General features: G+C 41.0%; 1 protein-coding gene and 1 long non-coding RNA gene across 3 annotated transcripts in view; one reads left to right on the top strand and one right to left on the bottom strand.

Moving 5' to 3' along the window:
- LOC124123220 (ankyrin-2-like) overlaps positions 1-18,358 on the bottom strand; it is a 32,358-nt gene extending 14,000 nt beyond the window's left edge. For both annotated transcript variants that reach the window (XM_048401654.1, XM_048401655.1), the window contains exons 1-3: positions 18,305-18,358; positions 9,111-9,288; positions 3,339-3,419 (exon numbers count right to left, since the gene is read on the bottom strand). In XM_048401654.1, coding sequence (XP_048257611.1) covers positions 3,339-3,419; positions 9,111-9,225 — 196 coding nt within the window. In that variant the 5' untranslated portion in view covers positions 9,226-9,288; positions 18,305-18,358. The remainder of the gene's footprint in view (positions 1-3,338; positions 3,420-9,110; positions 9,289-18,304) is intronic.
- Positions 1-20,720, top strand: part of LOC124120682 — a 103,753-nt gene that overhangs the window by 68,394 nt on the left and 14,639 nt on the right. The window lies entirely within an intron of this gene.

Genomic DNA, 20,720 nt, shown 5'->3' with positions numbered 1-20,720 from the left:
GCAAGCCCACAAGGCTATGTGTCACCATCACTAAGTACCATATTCATGTTATTTACCTATATTCTTAATTCTTTGGGGGCTCTCGGTTGCTAACCTCGTTTGGGTGTCATAAGCCACTCCATACTCAGAGCATGGAAGGCTTGTGGCCCCCAAAGAACTTACGCTATTTCGGTACTGTCCGGTCAGCACGACCAGTACTAGCTTAACTCTAGGGATCGTCCGGGTCATCGGACCCCAGGACCGGCATATCCCTCTGACAGCTACACAGTCCGGGTCCATAAGACCCCAGGACATTGTCATCTTACCCGGGTCTCCATGACCCCAGGGTGTCAACCCGGGTCACTTCGACCCCAGGGTCTCTTAGGCAACCGAGGCAGCCCCCATGTTGTGCCAAATGTTTATGTAAATATCTGTATGTAATAAAACTTCCTGCAATGTAATACATTTCATGTTGTTTGTGGCACAAAATATCTTTGAAATAATTCTAGGTAGATCTACAAAATCACATACCCATTTGGGTAACAAATTACTAGAAATTTTGGGTACAAAAGTCACCACTGCACATTTCAACTGATTTTCGTGAATCAATGGGATAAAAAAATTTGGTCTGAATGATTCCTTTTCTCATTTTTTAAGACAAGAATTTGTTTTACATAACAAAACAGGCAGATCTACATGGATCACGTTTTGTCTTAAAAATGTGAAAAATATGGACACTTCAGAAATGAGGGCTTATAAGGTTATAATTCTACCTAACTAGTCACATGGTTTGACTTAGATGTAGGTCTATCTAAGAAAAGTCCTTATGAAAATCTTTTTTTATTTATTTTTTTTATGACACTGACATTTCTGGCACTTAGACAAAGAGTATTCAAGGAAAGACAGATATGTTTTTGAATGAAAATATGACTTTCCTTTATAATTCTTTTTTCATGATGACAGGGGAACTTTTATACACACCAGGTGAGGAAGTTGTGATACTGTGATTGCAAACAAAGAAAAAACAGGTTGGAAGCAGTACCTGTATGTATAAAATAGACCACATAAGGTGAACAAAAGTAATGGATTGGCTGACTGGAAAAGATACATCTGGCAAGGGTAAACATGTACACAGGCATGTTTCTTTTCATTCCAACCAGAAGACTGAGATAGCATTTTCTAAGAAACCTATGGCAAACTTACCAGCTCATGTGCCACCATGGTTCTTGTCATTAAACAAACAAAAAGGTCATGTACTGTTACAAGTACTGTTACTGTAATTAAATTAAATTAATTCCTATTAAATTATATTTCAGAATTGTTTTATTTGGAAACAAACCACATAATACACAAGATTAATGTCCATATGAGTTAAGTATGTACATGTTAAGGATCTGATTTATTCATTATTCATGGAATACAATTGAAGTTTGATCAGTTACAGTGCTGATGCAAAAGACTAATATTTACTATCCCCACACACCATCATTGTGGGAAAAATGACTATTAAATATAACTTAAAATTTTAAAACCTGTAAACAGCTGTAAATAATTAAACAATTACAAATCTATCATCAATACGCAATCATGTTGGTCTTCATATTTTGGGAATAAATTTAGAAATCCTTCGTGAAACTGTTCTAAAATCATGCTAGAATCTATATGAATGTATTCCCGAAAGGAAAACTATCCTAAATGTAATGTGGAACTAACACCGAAAATATGTACGTAGCATTTTATTGCTTATATATACCCTATCATATTCAGCAACGCAGGGTTGTTATTTTGAAACATGTTTTGTCAAGCCCATTTTCGCGCACCTGTTGTTCAGGGTGATCTTGCTGATCGACACTATCCATAGACGTATTACGTGGGATACACTTGTTGTAGTCAAACTTATCAGCATGTACATCGCAGAAATATGAATCATGTCCCATTTATATTCACAACATTGAAAGGTGATTCTTAAATATCAACAGAAGTTCAAATAAAAGATACCGAGAAACTTGCATGTGGCATGTTGATTTATCGTCTACCGTTTCCGGGTCACGGGAGCATGCAAGGTCAAACGGATTAACTAATACGCGAATTATATCGTCAAAGTCACATTTTTATTTCATGTTAGTGGTGATTAATGATACTGTGTATCGACTTATGTTTTTGCTGTATGTAATAGGCGAAATATTTCAAACTTTACTGTAATTATTTTGTTTCGAAAGCTTATCAGCAGACTACCCCTGTCTGTGAGTGCACATCCAGTGATGTGCACTTATTGAAATAGTGCTGTCAGAATTCATGATCTTTATTTTTATTTTTTTCTCAGCATATTTATTGGAATATGACGAATAAAACATTTTTCGATTGAGAAGATCGTCAACTTTCGCCAAGTTAATTTATATAGGCAATGTAAACTTTGTTGATATTAAAATAGCAATAAGTTATGCGGAGGTCGGGCGAAGCGCGCCATGTTTGATTTTAGGACGTCTGCTAGCATCACGACACGGGTTGTTTATTTTTGTATATCGTAAATATTCAACCAAAACGCTTGAAATTAGGATTAGTGAATATTTATAAGTCATTAATTGTTTCCTGCAAATTTTATAACATGACACGTCAGATTAACCTGAACATTCGTATTTCTGCAACCGACATGATGACCTCGAAAATTAAGTTATTTTTTTGTTTAACGTTTAGATAATAAATTCACTGAAATGGTTCATAATTTACCATCGCGCTGATATATGCCGATTATAAAATCCGAATTTTTACTCAATTAAAATTAAGATATTGGAGATATGATTATTGAAATCAATTTGCACAAATGTTACGATATTAAAATGTTCCTAGCATGAAATGCAAACCACCTTCAATAACGCAATTCAGGTAAGTTCAAGAAAATTTACAAATTTTGTGTTCGCTTTGGTCTTAACCTTGGTATGATTAAAAACACCAGGATATTTTTATATAGAATTGTGTAGTTTTCTATCAGGAATAAATGTGCAAAATATTTCTTCAATTGGCCCTTGTTTAATGAGGCACCGACTGTTTGAAATCACCCACCCTTTTTAGGGCGCCTTATGCTAAAATTAATCCAGCAGGCAGGGGTAAGAAGTGTGAAAATAATTCAGCAGGCTAAAGGTTAAAGCAGTGTGCATGTAAAGGGAAGTAACTGCACGTTATATTGGAATGCATTGTTTTGAAGAATTGTAGCATTTCACTGCCAGGGTTGTATGTTGGAGACGTGAAATATTTCAGGATTTCTTTCCTTTTTAAAATGGAAATAAAAACTAAACGTGTTGGGGATTTCGTGAATATGCAGCAGTACCTGAGAAACATAACTATTTTCTTTTTAGCCTTACCTTCACCAACTGTTCCTGCAGCAGTCGGTCCAATGTATATGTTCTGCGCCTTGATGACAGTGATGGCTCTTGGGGCATCACCTATAAACCAGATTTCAATGACAATAGCTTTACACTGATTAATATTTAACAAATTATCTAGAAATAATAACAAGGCAATAACCTGTGTAGCACACCTTCTAGAGGAGACATTATGTGTGTAGAAAATGTTGCCTTAACAAATCTAGTGTTCAATTTTCATGTTTTGTATGGTGTTCTAATCACAACTTCACTACCCCAGCGGGGATTACTGGGTAGAATTGGTCCCAGCAACCTATGCTGGTCAAAATGGATTAAATGGTCAAGCTCAGTGGGGACTTGGCTGACAGCTTGTCATTGTACCTCAACAACGTGGATTGTTAATCATGTATTATGGATGTATAGCTTGTTGCTGCTAATTTAAGGGTAGTAAGCCCCTGTGGTTATGTCTTTGTAAGCCTTGTTAAGCATGGACATTAAAAACACAGCAGTACTATTATGATGATGATGTAAACTTGTAGTAACATTATTTTACTGAATGCTTTATATTTCTTTCAACACAACATCATAAAGTCTGAGATAATCTATTGTCCAATTTTTAAGTCTTTCAAAGGGACGTCCATTTTGAATTTAATAATGGACGAAATGTTGTCTCCTGTCAAATAAATACAAATACTACATGATTACTTTTCAAACAGTGGCTAGGCTTTGGTTGTCGTTTGATTCATAAAGCGATTATGAATGGAATGGAGCAAGACATTCTGTCTTAGAAGTACATCTTCCTGAGGCAAGGGAGTTAACTGACTATAAAAGTCCAGTTTCCACCCTTGCCAAACTAGGCTGGTATTATGGAGTTACATTTTGGCTGAACTAACGAGTATATTGTATATGCATAGTCCAATCAAAATGGTGCACCGAAATCAAAATCCGGTTTATAAACCGTCGTGCAGATTTCGGTCGATTGCAGGATTTGCAAAGCATGTGCACCACCAACTCGTTGTCAGCAGATATTTTCCAAATCTTTTCATGTTTTTAATCAGGGTGTTCGTGTGATTTGATGCATTTTGCGATGTAAGACCCGCGTTATCACAATATAGATCTTTATTATCGATCAGATCGTCTTGACTGGGCCCCCCCATTTTGTGTGAAGCAAACGCAAGTGATATGAGAGGTGGAATCTGATTGGTCAATAGGAGAGGCTCAGAAGGGACACAGCTGATAACAGCCAATGGTGGCGCTATGATCGAGCCCAGTAATACCAGCCTAGTTCAGCAAGGGTGGAAGCTGGACTTTTAAAGTCAGTTAACCCTCATGGTGCCTGGACGTCAGTCAGCCTGCAAACCGCTCAGTGCTGCACTGTGCTGACGTCGCGGTTACAAAAACGTATACATTGTATCAAAAGTGTTGCAACGTCTTTATTTCTTCACACAGTGTAACCAAATTGTATAACATGCAACTCGAGTTGATTGTCTTTCCAAAAGTATCTAAAGTCACCAAATCCAAAAGATCTATGCACTGCCCAGCCATCAATAAAAGTGCTAGTATTATAAGCTTCCTACTTTTCCACATTAATCGTAATATGGACGCACTCGAATATGGCAAGCAAAGTCAACTGAGCGCCCTTGTTTGAAATCTAAATGACCAATAATTCATATCATTGGCAAGTACATGTCCTAACAGTGATAGACATATGATATTTATGTTGACGTACCAATCACTGAGAATTTTCCATGAGTTACATTTACCGATATAAAATCCCGATGAAATTGTGCATGTTTTTGACGTCAAAATAAAAATGACGGAAATGGTCGTGATTAATTCATACGCAGGCTGTTTCAAAGATTATGTCACAAAACGAATCACAGTTTGGAATGGATATCTTGAAGAAATCCCGGTTACGTCCATGTATGTTTCAGTGACCAAGTGCTCGTATTTCGCACTTGGCTGCCTAACTTAGACCTTTGCTCAAATATACTTGTATGGCCAGTCCATGAAATACCACTTTTTCTTTCATTTATTCATTTGATTTATAAATACGACTTTAGAAGTGTATTTACACCTAGCTAGGTATGTACATGTACATTAAGGACATACGTGATAGTTTATTTCCACTAGTTTCCCATTCCATCCCATCTACTAAAGGAACAGTTTGAAATAGATAATGATCGTAGGTCAATGAAAGTAATGGAATTATCTGTCATAAAAGGAAAAATATATTCTTGGTATTGAACTTCGAAAATTTAACCAGCAAAATCTTTAATAAAAGTGGTTTATTATGTCTTTCCTTTTTTTCTTAATTTTGGCCTAGCTAAACTACAGCTTGGAGGGAAGATATACCGTATTTTCTTGAGTATAGTGCGCACCCATGTATAATGCGCACCCCCCTCTAGCGGGTTCAATATTTTGGAAAAAAAAGAAATTTGAATATTATGCGCAGAAATTTTTTACACCGTACCCTTTCAGCGAAGTCCGGCAAACGAACGGATGCTGAGAAACTTCGTCAGTACAAATTCGAAATTTGAGATAAAAAATCACCAGACATGTTTATTTACGGTTTAAATAGTATTTATTGTTCTGCTAGGCATTGTTTTATATTTAGGGATTAAGATTACCTTGCGTATTTTCTCGTAAACTAAGCTGGAAACAGCAATCAGCTGTACACACGTTTTCTTGGAATCGACCGGTGATTCGGTCAAGACACACCCAATGATATAACTTTATAAGATTTTTAATGCAAGGATCGGCAACAATTGTATCTGAAACTATTTTATTTATCAGGAATAATATATTCCATTATTTTCTTAATTATATGCAACCTTTACTAAACATATTTATAATAATAATAACCCTAAGCGAAGCAGCTGATCGCTATTCCCGGGTATTATTTTTTACATGGAACATGTCTCACCAGTCACCGTCAAGGCTCACGCGCACGTGATCACGTAATCGCGAGAATTTCATGTTGACATAGAATCGTCAAACAAAAACAAATATGACTTTTAACGAGTCAAAGTATGTCATTTATGATATATGTATCCATTCTCTGTCAACTAAAGTTTGTTTCAAGGCTTCAATAGCGGTATTCTGACCGTGGTTGCTGTTAATAACGGTGAGTTGTGCGATCTTCCGATCGCTTCACACACGATTTCGCCGAAATTAATAAAAACAATATTATAAGGAATTTTGAATAAAATCAATGAAATAAGTTACAAACATAAGTCCAGATATAGAAAGAACACTTTTTATAGCCAGACAGTGTAATTACATAATTATTTTGCGTACTTCAATACAGATTTGTTGACATGGTATTCCCGGTGTTTCGTGCTCACGGTAATGTCTTTCCATGGGGGAAAAAAACATCCAAACTTATAATTCGTGTATAATGCGCACCCCCTTCTACACAGCTGTGTTTTTTCGAAAAAAAGTGCGCACTATACTCAAGAAAATACGGTACAAATTAAAATGGTGAAATAAACACCACAAGAATGCATTGATTTTGTTCTTAGACAAATATTTATTTAAAAAAAAATCTATTTCATACTTAGGATACAAAACAAAGTAGAATCTAATATTACTATGTCACTGGTCGAAGTATTTGGTAATTTAGATAATGCAGAGTGAAAAAAAGACATAAATATAACTATATAAAACATCAATACGAAATCACATTTACACTGAAAACTTTTTGTCTTTCAGAAATTTATTATCTATATATTGTGAGTAGATCTAATTACTTTTACTGTTTATGTTATAAATTGAACCATTCAAGATTCCAATCGATGAAGCTAAAATATTAAAAATCTAGGTTGTTTGATATTGGATCCATTTTGACAGCTTTCTCACTGTACTCAACTAAATGCACATGATTTTTTTGGAATATCAAGCCTTCAAACAGATATGAAAAGCACATGTCAACATACCAAAATTAGAAAACTGCGCCAAATATTCTAACCACTGCTAGTCAAATGATAAGCGGTCTCATTCACTCGTCAGTCGCCGTAGACATTTTCCAATTGTGATGTACTAGATATGCTTTCTAGTTCAGTCAAAGAGAATATTGTTATTTGGAAAATGAAACCACGTGTATCCATTATACTACCACAACATTAGATCAGCTGTTTCATGTGACGTCATCCACGTCACAACACGAGAGGTCAAATCACACGCACCTGTCCAGACGACAAATTCACAGCGGCGGGAAATCACCGACCGTCTCTTAGCCTATTTGAATAAAATTGCAGATTGTAATGAAATAAGATTAATTTTACTAATAGCTGACATTTCAGATGACATATCAAATAAGAGTTGAAGACTTGCAATAGATCATCATACGTTATTTGAGAGTACAGTGTACATAAATAATTTATAAATCAAATATTAATTTTTGATCTAATATCCATGGCAGAATGTTTGAAGACGAGCTATAATATATTCCATTTTCTAAAGAGATTAGTAATGTGTATTTGATGATATATATGCATACACAATTGGTTATCAATTATCTTCTGCAATCACAGCATGTACCATGTACATTAGACTCAGCAAACCAATCACAGCTTTCAGTAGTAATTGCATTATGCTTGTATCGCGTTTACCATCGACAGAAACGGGGGCCGAGCTACCACATGTGGAACCGACCTTGACACAATTTGTTTACAATATGGCGTTGACTCACGTTAGATGTCGTGGCCACACTTTTGAAATCTCCATTTGCGACAAAATGTGAAACAGTTAGAGGAAGTCACTCACACAGTCGGGTAGTTAGAGCTTGAACAAAAAACTTCCGTGGCGGACTAAACATTAGTACTCTTACGCCAATAACTGTACAGTGGGGACTAGTAAATCTTTCTGACCAGTCCGATCAGATTTCTTTTTCAAATTGGCTGTCTGATATAATAATAGTTACGTGTATGTGACATGGGTGCATAATAAAAAATTGCCAAGTTCAACATGACAGAAAAAGATCGAGAAGCGGTAACCACAATCTGTAGCACTGCATAAAATATGAGTTACACGATATTAACGTTGAGATGATTAGGGTGATGATGGTTATAAATTCATTCAATGAACGTCATAAATGTAATGGAAATATACACTGTCGTTTTCTCATGTGTACCGACCATTCCGCCATTACTGATAATCGATAAAAAATATACAAAACGTGTAAATAAACTTGTTCATAAAGGAGTGAACAGAATTGTATTTACGTGAATAAGTATACAGTTGGGAAAAATACGCCTTTCTGACCACTCGGATTTTGTCTGAAAATATTTACGTGTATGTGACATGGGTGCATAATCAAAATTCGCCGTCATTCGCTTGGTGTTCAAACAAGGCAGGAAAAGGCCGAGAAGAGCGGTAGCCACTTTACTAATCTCGCAATATTTCGCAATCCGTAGCATTGTATAAAGTATGAGTTACACGATGTTAAAGCTAAGATGTTTGGGGTGATGATGGTTATAGTTTTGACTTTGCGCACTCATTGTTAAATATCAAAATTCACAGTTTAAAAAGGGCATTTTCCCGGGACCATATATGGTCCCCTGGTACTATGCGGGTGTGAAAAGTGAGGGACCATATATGGTCCCGTGGCACCAAGAGGGTTAACTCTCTTGCCTCGGGAAGAAGTAGAAGTATTGCCCCTATATTGTTGGATTCAGGTGTTTGGGTCCTGTTATAAACTTATAGTTATTGACTGAACTAGGTCAAGAAACTAGGTTACTTGTGCTTTGTTAGATGAAATGGTAAACGTACCTGAGTCTGCGTTCAGCGGAATACCTTCCGAGGGGATGAGCTCCATCGTCTCCTCTTCAAGGTCATCCTCCTCCTGTATCAAGGACACACTTGTGAGATCACGTGAACTGGCCATCTCTGCTTTAGTTCTTCAAACAACTATGTCATGCAGGGATGAAGTTGACACTTTCAGGTCCATCTGAACAAACAAGCAGGTTTCCATGTAACATAAAAATGCAACTGCATCACTTGTAAACCAGATGTATAATTCTTACCAATCCTCTACATCTATTACATCATTGCCATAAATCCTGAATTTTGGCTGCTTTCACACTAAAACTAAACTTTCAGATTTTCAACAGAAGTCCTTTTCACTGTCAACTATACATAATTAGTTGTTCCATAATAGCAAGTACTAACAGCTTCTAGCTCTTCTGTGCAAAGGTGAGAAAAATCACATGTAATCAGTGCTTGTTTAATGGGTAATTAGCAACCCCTAGACGTGCATGCCCAAATAAGTGAGCGGATGGTTGAGCGGGCTGTGCCCCGTAAACTGCATTGGTGCGCGTGTGGTATCCGCTCAATTACCGCGCTATAGTACGACCGCTTTCTCGCTATACAGTTACCATGGCTCACACTCCAGTGGCTCTCGCTTTACGATCCAAGACTCCTTTTTGGTCTTAGGGAAACGGACACATCTTTACGATCCAACACCCTTTGTGGTCTTAGGGAAACTGACACGCCTTTACAATCCAACACCCCTTTTTGATCCTTAGGGTAAGCCTGTTTAGAGCAAGGCTTTTACATACATTCTTACCTTTTCAAAGCGTTAATCCTGCTAATCCGAATAATGTGATTTGGCGCGGTCAAGGTATGTGGTAAAGCTGACCCTATGGGACAGGTCAAACAGAAGTTGTAAGTATTGGATGAGGGTAATTTAGGTAAACACTATTGAAAGAAATTTTGAATAAAATAGAAGACAAACAGAAGGTCAGATGTGAACACATTTTTATTACCAGATAGTGTAACAACAGGATTAACATGCGTAATTCAATACAGATTTGTTGATATGCTATTTCCTATGACGGACCATGACAGCCTGAAATGATACCAAAGAAAAGTCTGTGCCTATTACACATGACATATTTTTTTCCAGGATTTAATTGCCCATAATTATGGGTGCATATTATATACTTGAATAAATACAGTATTAGGTACTTCAAGTTGTTTATTTGACTTCATTGGGGCTTGTATTACGTGAGTATTAGTTAGTGTTTGTTATTTGTTGTGTCTCTACGAGCTATGTTGTTGTCTGCTTCTCCTTCTACGTGTGAGAAGTGTATCATTTCAGGCTGTCATGGTCCGTCATAGGAAATAGCATATCAACAAATCTGTATTGAATTACGCATGTTAATCCTGTTGTTACACTATCTGGTAATAAAAATGTGTTCACATCTGACCTTCTGTTTGTCTTCTATTTTATTCAAAATTTCTTTCAATAGTGTTTACCTAAATTACCCTCATCCAATACTTACAACTTCTGTTTGACCTGTCCCATAGGGTCAGCTTTACCACATACCTTGACCGTGCCAAATCACATTATTCGGATTAGCAGGATTAACGCTTTGAAAAGGTAAGAATGTATGTAAAAGCCTTGCTCTAAACAGGCTTACCCTAAGGATCAAAAAGGGGTGTTGGATTGAAAACCACATAGATGTGGGACACTACACATCTGGGCTTAAATGCGACTTGTCTCTATCATCCGTTTTCTACTTGTCTCAGCCCAGTACAGGATCTATAAGCACTCCAACTGGACACTCCGTCCATGAGCTGGACCGGTCTCTTCGCTTATACATATCCTCCTTGGGCTCTCCTAGACAAGATGATAAGGTAAATAGAATTATCATATGGCGTGATCATTCTGATGGCACCAATCTGACCGTGGCATCCATGGTTTTCTAGGCTACTATCACTTCTAATGGAAGATCCCAAACCTTTACCACATCGCAGAGATCTATGTCAATCCAGGTCGGACATACTGTACAAGAATCTCACCAGTCTACATCTATTTGCATGGAAATCTCGCAGAAGATGCATGCCTCTGGATTCTCAAAATCTGCCTCTTCTGCTGTTGCTTGATCTTTGGGACCTTCATCTTCCCCTATTTACAACAATAGATGGGACAAATTCGTCCAGTGGGGAAGACGATTAGGTTTAGATGATACCCAAGTTACCGTGCCAATAATGGTTGCTGCATTTCTCCTACATCTCTGACAAGTTAAGTTCCGACATGTGACAATTGAGAGCAATAGCTCTGCCCTTCACTCAGTACTTCAACAGGATGGATTATCTATCAGCAACACCCCATTCTGAATAGACTCTTGCAAACTTTTCTTCTGGAAGATGTACACACTCTTAGGATCTTCCTAAACTGGAATTATTGTTGGTTCTTTCTGCTCTTCTAACAGAACCATTCGAGCCCCTTGCAAATGCTATACTGCTACATGATGCGAAGAAAGCTTCTTTCCTCTTAGCTACGAAGAAGCTTAAAAGAGTCTGCAGTTCTTGGTCGAAGTACTGCAGCACCTTAGCAATGGCCTTAACTGTCTGCGCTGTATAGGTGTGATGTTGGTGACAAACTCTGTTAAGGAGACACTCCCGAAGACGCTAAACTCTACCATCCCTCATCTGTGATGTGTGCTGAGGTGAGGCAGAATGGCAAAGGCAGGGATCTAAATGTCAGCTGTACGGCATAAGGAAAACTTAGGACATAGGCAGATGTACATCAAACTGAAGCACTTGCCCCTGTAAAGTGTGAAGGGTCACTGCAGGGCAGGTAACAGACCTTGCCATATCTTCCGATATCTGGAAGCTGGCCTCCGGATTCTCTTTATTTGCCTCTGCAGCGGTGGCTAGGTCGTGGAGGCCGTTGTTCTCTCTCCTTTACGACAACAGATGGACTAAATTCATCCAATGGCGACGACGATTTGGATTAGAAAACGTCACCATCACCGTCCCCATGGTTGCTGACTTCCTCCTACATCTTTGTCAGGATATCCATTTTCGTCATGGAGCCATCGAGGGATATTGCTCAGCTGTTCATTACATTCTCCAACATGACGGTTTATCGATAGACAACCATCCAATCTTGAATCAGCTTATGGGTTTGTTTATCCTGGAAGATGTCTGTATTCCTTGTACCTTCCCGAAATGGAACCTCTCATTGGTTCTCTCAGCCCTCCTCACACCACCTTACGAGACTCTCGCCTCTGCTACATTACTCCAAAAATCACCGAAAGCAGCATTCCTCTTGGCCATGGCTACAGTTGCTCGAGTTTCGTAGCTCCATGCACTAGACCACACCAGCCTTACTCATGCTCCAACTGTTCTTCCATCACCTTACATTCTCTCCCAGAATTCGTAGCAAAGAACCAGGCAGCTAATTACACCATTCCTGCACTTGGACCCACAGTTGTCCATTCTCACCAACTTCTCTGCCCTATGAGAGCTCTCAAATTCTATCTCGCTGCTACCGATCCCCATTGCAGATGTCAGAAAAGAATGTTCATCTCTTGCAAGACACATTCCGTCAAAGATATAACTAAGGCCATGGTAGTGGGCTGGCTCAAGACCACGATAGCCTCATAGTATCATCAAAGCCCCGGACACTCCTCCCCTCCTGGGATTATGCTCTGGCCTCTGAAATTAGAGCCTTAGCTTCAAGTCTGGCATCATGGACCTCTGTCTCCTTAGAACAGATAGCTTTGAGCTGTCAGTGGGAATCACATACCTTCACTTCCTTTTACTTGTATGACATTCAGTCTAGTCTTACGGATAACTTCTCATTAGGCCTGTTTTTTTGCTGTGCAGACTATTATTAACCACCAACGTTTGTCCTGCCTTCTACGCCCAAAAGATTGGGGTGGGATGAGAAAGGGTCGCGAGAAGGTTCACCTACACCTTCTACTATTTTGACTGGTGCCCATGGCATCACAGTTAAGTTAACTCGATGATTGGAAGTGACGTCACATTTGGAGGAGAAATAAATACAGGAAGTGACATCATTAATGACATCATCAGGATCCAAGATGACATCATTAAAAAAGAATGACGTCATTTAGACCGGATGTGACAGCAGAAATCGGTAGATAAGATCTTAAAACTGACAAAAGAATTATACAAAGTTATATCCAGATAGAGGGATACTCATAATAGAAATATCTGCAATATGATGGTAGTTCTAGAAAAAATATCAAATATTTTCTGATGATTTCATTACATGACTTTCAAGTTCTCTGGAAATGGTTAGACATAACTGATTCAAATCCCTGAGAGATGTAATAAGATGGAAAAACAAGTGATGACCGGAACATCTACGACCATTCCTGTCTTCAGGAAACAAGAGTCGATGCAAAAACGAAACGCCCGAATAGGTATCTGAAATACAATGAGGCGTGTTGCCAAAATATAGAACTTACCGAAGAGCGAAAAACGAAATGCAGTAGAGCCCTCTAATCTGAGGTGATAAACACCAGAGAGTTCGACGGGCCCCGCTCAGGGTATCGAAGAATCGGCGGCGGCGGCAGCAAAATCTACAACCAATGCCAAGAGCGAATGCGAAACACAGGAGAGCCCTCTAGGTTGGAGGCAAGGAACACTGGTGAGGTCGACGGGCACCGCTCAGGTATCAGAGAAGCAGCGGTGTTGGCGTCAGGAAACGAGAGTTGATGCAAAAAGTAAAACCCGGATAGGTGACAGAAATAGAATGAGCCGGGTAACCCAAAACTAAAACTGACCTAAGAGCGAATGCGGAACGCAAGAGAGCCGTCTTGTCTGGGGTGATAAACACCAGAGAGGTCGACGGGCCCCGCTCAGGGTATCGGAGAATCAGTGGTGTCGGTGATAGATGACCTGTTGGGCTACAACCAGGGACCAAAACTGTGAACGCCGGCGACATCTTTCAAGGCTACATCACGGAAGTAGTGGTTGGTGAAGGCGGTGTCCGATCACCAAGAACAGGCTTCCCTGAACGACTGGATGGAACAGTATACCGAGAAGAACCATTGGAAATGCGATAGCCCTAATCTCATGACGGTTGATAGCCTTTGGGGGGAGGGACCAATCCGGCGGCTTCATAAGCTTTAAGGATGACCGCCGGAGCCACAGGGAAAAGTATTCCGGCTGACCAACGACTGCGACGAAGAGGAAACCGGCAGAAAAAAGGTGTTTCCTATACTTGCAGCAGGCTTTTAGATCGTCGTAGAACAACCTTCAGTGCCCTTACTGGGCATAATGACGCTCTTCCTCATCCTCGGCACCCACAATGGACGAGGGGGGAGGGAACAAAGAATGATCTCTCAGGCTGTCCTGGGAGTTGAGTCTTTACGCTGAAGTCCCAGTACGGTCCATGATGAACGGCGCCCTGGGTATCGCATTCGAACCGGGCACGGGAGACGTCGAGGGCGTGCTATACATGGACTCGAGCGGCAGTAGCCAAAACCAGTAGAAACGCCGTCTTCTTCTTTAGGTCGTAGAAAGAAGATGAGGGGAGTGGTTCGAAGGGCGGTGAAGACCACATTCAGATCCAACGCAGGCGGTCTGAACTTGGCCTTCAGGTCTTCAAGACTGAATGAGCGCAGCCAAGACTGTAGGTCGGGAATTTTCGTCTTTCTCCGATCGTCCGGGATGGCCAGAACGGAGTAGATGGCGACCAGGTATGTTGGGGTGGTAAAGCCCTTCAACCGACCGGTGCTTCGCAAGTACAGAAGGAACTGATCCAGGAACTGCGGTGACGCTGTCATCGGATCCTCGTGCTTGTCTGAACAAAATGCCTGGAACGAGCATCATTTATCAGCATACAGTCCCCATGTAGATGGAAGGTGGGCTGAAGCAATAGCCTAGGTCGCTCTAGCCGAATAGCCCTTGGCTTTCTGCAGTTGTGTCAGGCGTGCAGACGATAACATGGGGGTATTAGGGTGTGGCAACAGACCGTGTGGATGGAGCAGAAGGTTGGACCACACCGGAAGTTCCAGGGGTTGTCTCTGGCTATGTTTCGGAGGTCGATAAACCACCTTCTGGCTGGCCAACAAGGCGAGACCAAATTCAATATCAGGGGCCGAGTGACCTGGATCTCTGAAGAACTGTGGGAGGGAGAACTGGAGTCGGAAAAGCGTACAAGCGTAATCCTTCTCAGGAACGACGGAAGGCGTCAACTGCCACAGCGGCCGTATCCGGCACTGGTGGAATGGAAGACGACAGCTGGCAACATTCAGAGATGAGTTAAACAGATCTAGGGTTGGGGTGTCGACCTTGTGACATAGTCTGGCCAGAGGCGCCGGAGAGCGTTTGAGTTTGAGGCGCCGGGAACGCCGGAGATGTTGATTCTCAGGGGCGCCGGTCGAGTTGGTAGCGCTGGGAGAGGGGCGAGTACTCTGGGTCCTCAAACACCACACTATGGTGACGTCGTCAGTGGACGCGAGAGTGCACTGTCAGCAAGTGACGTCCTGGATAAGCCTTTATCTCGAGGCTGTTGCTGTGCCAATGGTGTTTATCTCCGGATCACAGGTGGTCACACTGTGGGCTGGTGTGGGCCACTAGCCACTGACAAGGTGGCAGTGGAAGAGCGGGAAGTCATGGTAAATGAGGTCGTCTACAAGACTGCAAAATGGAGAAGCCAGCAACAGGGGTCTGCGATTGCCTACCGTCGGGACGATTTGGAAAGAGGTGTGCACGCCTGCGAACCAACCCCATGTAGACGAAGTAAACCAGCTTCACAATCGACGTAACCTGGTAGTAGGAAGTCGAGGCAATATGTCCATTGCACGAAGTAATGAGATCTTTTCCATCCCCGAAGCGGGCGTATAAGCACTCCTGTTCTTATATTGAGGTGACGATGAAGGACTACAACACGATACGAGGCAGGTATGCAACAGGGGTCAGTGGGACGGCCGAGGGACGAAGTATCAAATCGACACTGTGTCCGGTAGTCAAGGCGGAAGATAGGAAGGTGTCGTAGTCTAAAAGATCAAACCGGACGAAGGAAGGCGATCTTTTCCATCCCTTGAACGCCTATAAGCGCTATCGTTCTTATAGCGAGGGGCTGATGAAACAAGGTTTCTCGTGACAGCCGTGTTGGTAGAGGAGGTCTATTGTTTCAACATCCGTGCATGGATGAACTGCGCCAGGCGCCTGGTTGAGTGGATGCACCAAGTGTACAGGTAAACATGTAAGCCAATCTGTAGAAATACATGGCACCCCTTGCCATGGTAAGTTGACCTAATTCTGGTCGGAGTTGTTGACAGTCCGAGTACTTGACACGTGACATGTAAATCACTCTGCGCAGTAGCCGAGAAAGCCGCATTGGAGTCGGAACTGAGGTGCAAACTCCACACATAGACAATCCTCAATGAACTGTGTGAGAGACGAGCAAGTGGTGTACCCGAGTTTTGCGAAAAAACGTGGAAGCCCCGGGGGCGTCGTGGAAAACCCGGGGAGCGCCGAGGAAGAGTCTCTTTCAGGAACGCTGGCGCTAGGGCAGGGAAGAATAGCGTTGGTGTCGGCGATGTCGACGAAGTAGACTCTTTTTTAGTGGATGTCGTCGTCGAATCTGATGCAGACGCTGTCCACAAGACGCTCTGTTTCGATGGAAAACCCTCTCCGGAACCATAGCGTTTTAAAAGACGGGATAAAGGATAACGTCTCAGTGGGCAAGTTGAATCAGACCAACTGTCTATTGGTTGAAAAGATTCCACCCAGGAAGTAGAACGATAGTCACGATCACGAAGAGCGATGGGAGAGATCTGAGCTTGATAAAGCTTGTGGATCTGGGCGCCGGAGGTCATGAGGCGCCGGAGGTCATGAGGCGCCGGATACATCATAGGCGCCAGAGCTCTGAAGGCGCCGGAACATCAGAGGCGCCGGGAGCGCCGTAACTCTTGAGGCGCCAGAGACATTAGAGGCGACGAAGATCTTGAGGCGCCAGAGCTCTTGAGGCGCCGGACTCATCAGAGGCGCCGGAGACATCAGAAGCGCCGGAGACATCAGAGGTGCTGGACTCATCAGCGGCGCCGGACTCATCAGAGGCACCGGGAGCGCCGGAGACATCAGAGGCGCCGGGAGCTCCGGAGACATCAGAGGCCCCGGGAGCGCCGGAGACATCAGCGTTGTCAACGAAGAAGGTGTAGGAGACCGTGAACGGTTGTATGTCGTGCCATGGGAGGCAGACTCTACGTTGGGAGCGTCTGAGCCGCCGGTGGTGTTGGGAGCACTGCGAAGCTAGGCTGAGCGCTGCTGCTGTCAACGGAGATGGGGGTCGACGAGCACGTTGAGCGAGGTGTGTCCTGGATACTCGTATGAGCTGAAGGATCACAGCGACGAATGGCTGCAACATCGGCACTGCCTTGTGAAAGTACAGGGCGTCTTACAATCACGGCAGAAGGGGCGGCTCCGATCAGATTTGTTCCCGCGGCAACAGGTGCAGCGGGTAGAAAATCTGGAATTTAAGCAAAACATAACTATGTGGCAAAACCACAAAGTGCGGGAAGCATAATGTGACTCAAAAACTTTGTATGTCAATGAAGTTGATGAGATCAAACAATGACGCTAAATTACGTGGCCACGTGGTGAATGGCCAAAATGGCAGGAAAGAAAACAAAATGGCGGGAACAACATTGCCCCCGTAAAATACTGTGAAGTGAGCCACAAACGAGCGATAAATGTTACAATTTACGAATGGGAAGACCCTAAGGTCACGGCCCGTAACAGGTAACAATGTAACAGCATATAATGAATGTAGAAACACGCAAAATATAAAAAACAAACAATAAGCTTTAATTTCCACAAGGGATACAAAGTACGTCCGTCCGTGGAGGTTACACAGCAGTTATGTGTTTTGGTGTGACATCATGACTTCTGGGTCACGTGCCGACTGTGAGAGGGCGCTGCCTCCTAAGCTGGTTGGGACAACTTTCTTCAGCAGCTGGATCTCACACAGTTTGTCTCTCTGTCAAAGGACAGCAGTAAATGCAATACGGAGTAATGCAGGATAAGTTAAAAAATTGAAAGTTTTAGTGTGGTGTGACTTCAGTCAAAATACAGGATTTATGGCAATAATGTAATAGAAGTAGTATTCTTAGAATTATAAACAATGATAACTATGGTTCGATATTTGTTCATTAATATATGTCAGCCAAACTGATATTTAGATATATACTCACTGTGCATTTGCTGCTAACTACGCCCAGTCCCAGCATGTGAAGATTGGACTGTGGCCAGGCTAGTTTTATACAGGTGTGATTATCAGTGATAGTCACTGTCATGTGCCTATTTCCAATGTAGGTCGAGATAAGTGCCTCGTATACAGAGGAGACATTGTCTTTATGTTATCGGGTTGTTTTGTTATTGCTAGATGGATCTACTGATAGATGATAAAACTTAAGTTCATCCCTGAAATGTGTTAAGTTGTTAAAACTGAATTGTGATCTGTAGATAGGGTTGAAAGGGGTACCTGGGTACCAAAGTTGTGAACTAAGAAAGAGAGTTATCTCCCATGGCGTACTTGAAGTGAGTGAGTGAGTTGGGTTTAACGCCGCTTTTAACAGTATTCCAGTTATATCATGGCGTGTCAGCTTAATGTGGGAGGAAAGCCTGAAGTGATGCAGGTCTAAGACGTTTACCACTTCGGTGAAACCAACGAGCACGGGTATGGTGCTGACAAACCTAGAAACATAATCTGGGCGAACCAGGATTCGAACCCACAATCATAGGTTTCTGGCATGCCCAAGGGACGCAACTCTGCACAGCGAATCGTGGCGCCTTAGACAACTGGGCCACCCGTGTCTCCCGTACTTGAAGTACCTTCTTTTGAGAGACAACGTGGCATGTAAGATATATCAGATTGAAACAGATCCAATGTATGATTATGTTTTAAAGTTTCGGGAGAGAAATTAAAATCTGTGTGTTCACATTGTGGCAGCACCATTTCAACAATAAACTATTAACAAATGCAAAACAATCAACTCTCCTCAACTTCACGAAGAAGGTAACATTACAAACTACACGGGATTGGTGATGATAAAGATACGTTGCATTATTCAACATAGTACCCAGTAACCACAACCTTATCTACCAACTACATTAAGTGTCTATTAACATTATGACATTCTATGGTCGAAATGTGTTTGAAAGTACGGAAAATATGAATTTGAATTTGTTCAAAGTAAATTCAATCTAATAAATAATTGTAATGTTTATATTATTTAGATGTAGGCCTAATAAGCTATTCATAGCTCTACGACTATCAGATTTACTCTCACCAGTGGGTTTAACCCGCCAGATGCCAAGTTATGTTTCTGATGCACATTTCATGAGATCTGAAAAGTGCAGGTTGTGAGAGAATAGCGCTTGCACGGTGTTGGAAATACCTCTGGCTTTAAAATGACACAGAAATGTAGAATATTAAATTTCCTATCTGATGGTGTAAATTTAACTGCAATTTTTTAATGCGGTTTGAAAAAAAGACACTGTTCTGCATTAAAAAACAACGAATTTCACCGTTTTTTATCGTACACCGATAGAAGTACAGTAGAACGCAGACACAATGAACACTGATACAGCGAACAAACTGATACAACACACTGTTACAAAGTCCCGGATTTATCTCCTGTATATTATCATATATAATTTACATACATAACAAACTCGCTACAGCAAACTAATGGACATAGCAAACTGATATCTGATCCCTGACAAGCCCATCGACCACTAATTAGTGATGTGTCTAGCGAACTGAGAAATCACACTCAGTGTCAATTTTGTTATTAAGTGTCACTGACAAATGGCTGTACACAATCAGCGGTGAATCAACACAAGCAGCGGTGACGATTCAACCTTGTTGATCTTGCATTACCGTGTGTTAATTTTACCTGTACATGTAATAGGACTAATTTTGTCTGTAAAACAAACATTAAACATAATTTTCATGACATTTTGTCAAAGTGTCAGTTCACTTGCACATGCTATCATGGCAGGCAACAGTAAGAGGAAAGCTATCACGAAATTGAGAATCATAAATGCTGTTGATGCAGGTATCATTTATGAGTTATCATGGTGTAATATTAATACATCATTTCATATAATTATAGTTTAGCAAGTAATACATATCATCAGGTAAAATGCATATATAAAATATCAGTAGTTTCAGTTATAGCTTTTTAGATAGATGCTAGTCTAAGGTAACGAGAATAGATTTAAAGCGTTAAGATAAATACTAGCCTAAGGTATTAGATCCCATCTCCCAGACATAATATTCAATAAGACAAAAGACATGTCTACATAGTCTTATAGATTGCCTTGAACTATTTTATTTAAGTAAATCTGTCATCACCTATATTAGAACATTCAGCAATTACTTCAATTTAGACTCATGAAGGATTAGCCCCCATACAAGTTCATTTTATCTCGGGTAACTTGGTGAGAATTTGATGTGGATACGGACAATATATTTCCGTGATGTTTTGTTCACGAGAAACCAAACTATTCCAACAAATACTGATATTGAAACTGTATACAACTGTATACATGTGTATAAAGAAAACATAAAAAATGATTAAATCATACTTATCAAAAAAGAAG

The sequence above is a fragment of the Haliotis rufescens genome, unplaced genomic scaffold (genome assembly GCF_023055435.1).
Source record: "Haliotis rufescens isolate VD_foot unplaced genomic scaffold, xgHalRufe1.0.p SCAF_23, whole genome shotgun sequence".
Taxonomy (NCBI): domain Eukaryota; kingdom Metazoa; phylum Mollusca; class Gastropoda; order Lepetellida; family Haliotidae; genus Haliotis; species Haliotis rufescens.
Note: the sequence above shows the minus strand (reverse complement) of the source record. Positions and strands in the feature narration are given on the sequence as shown.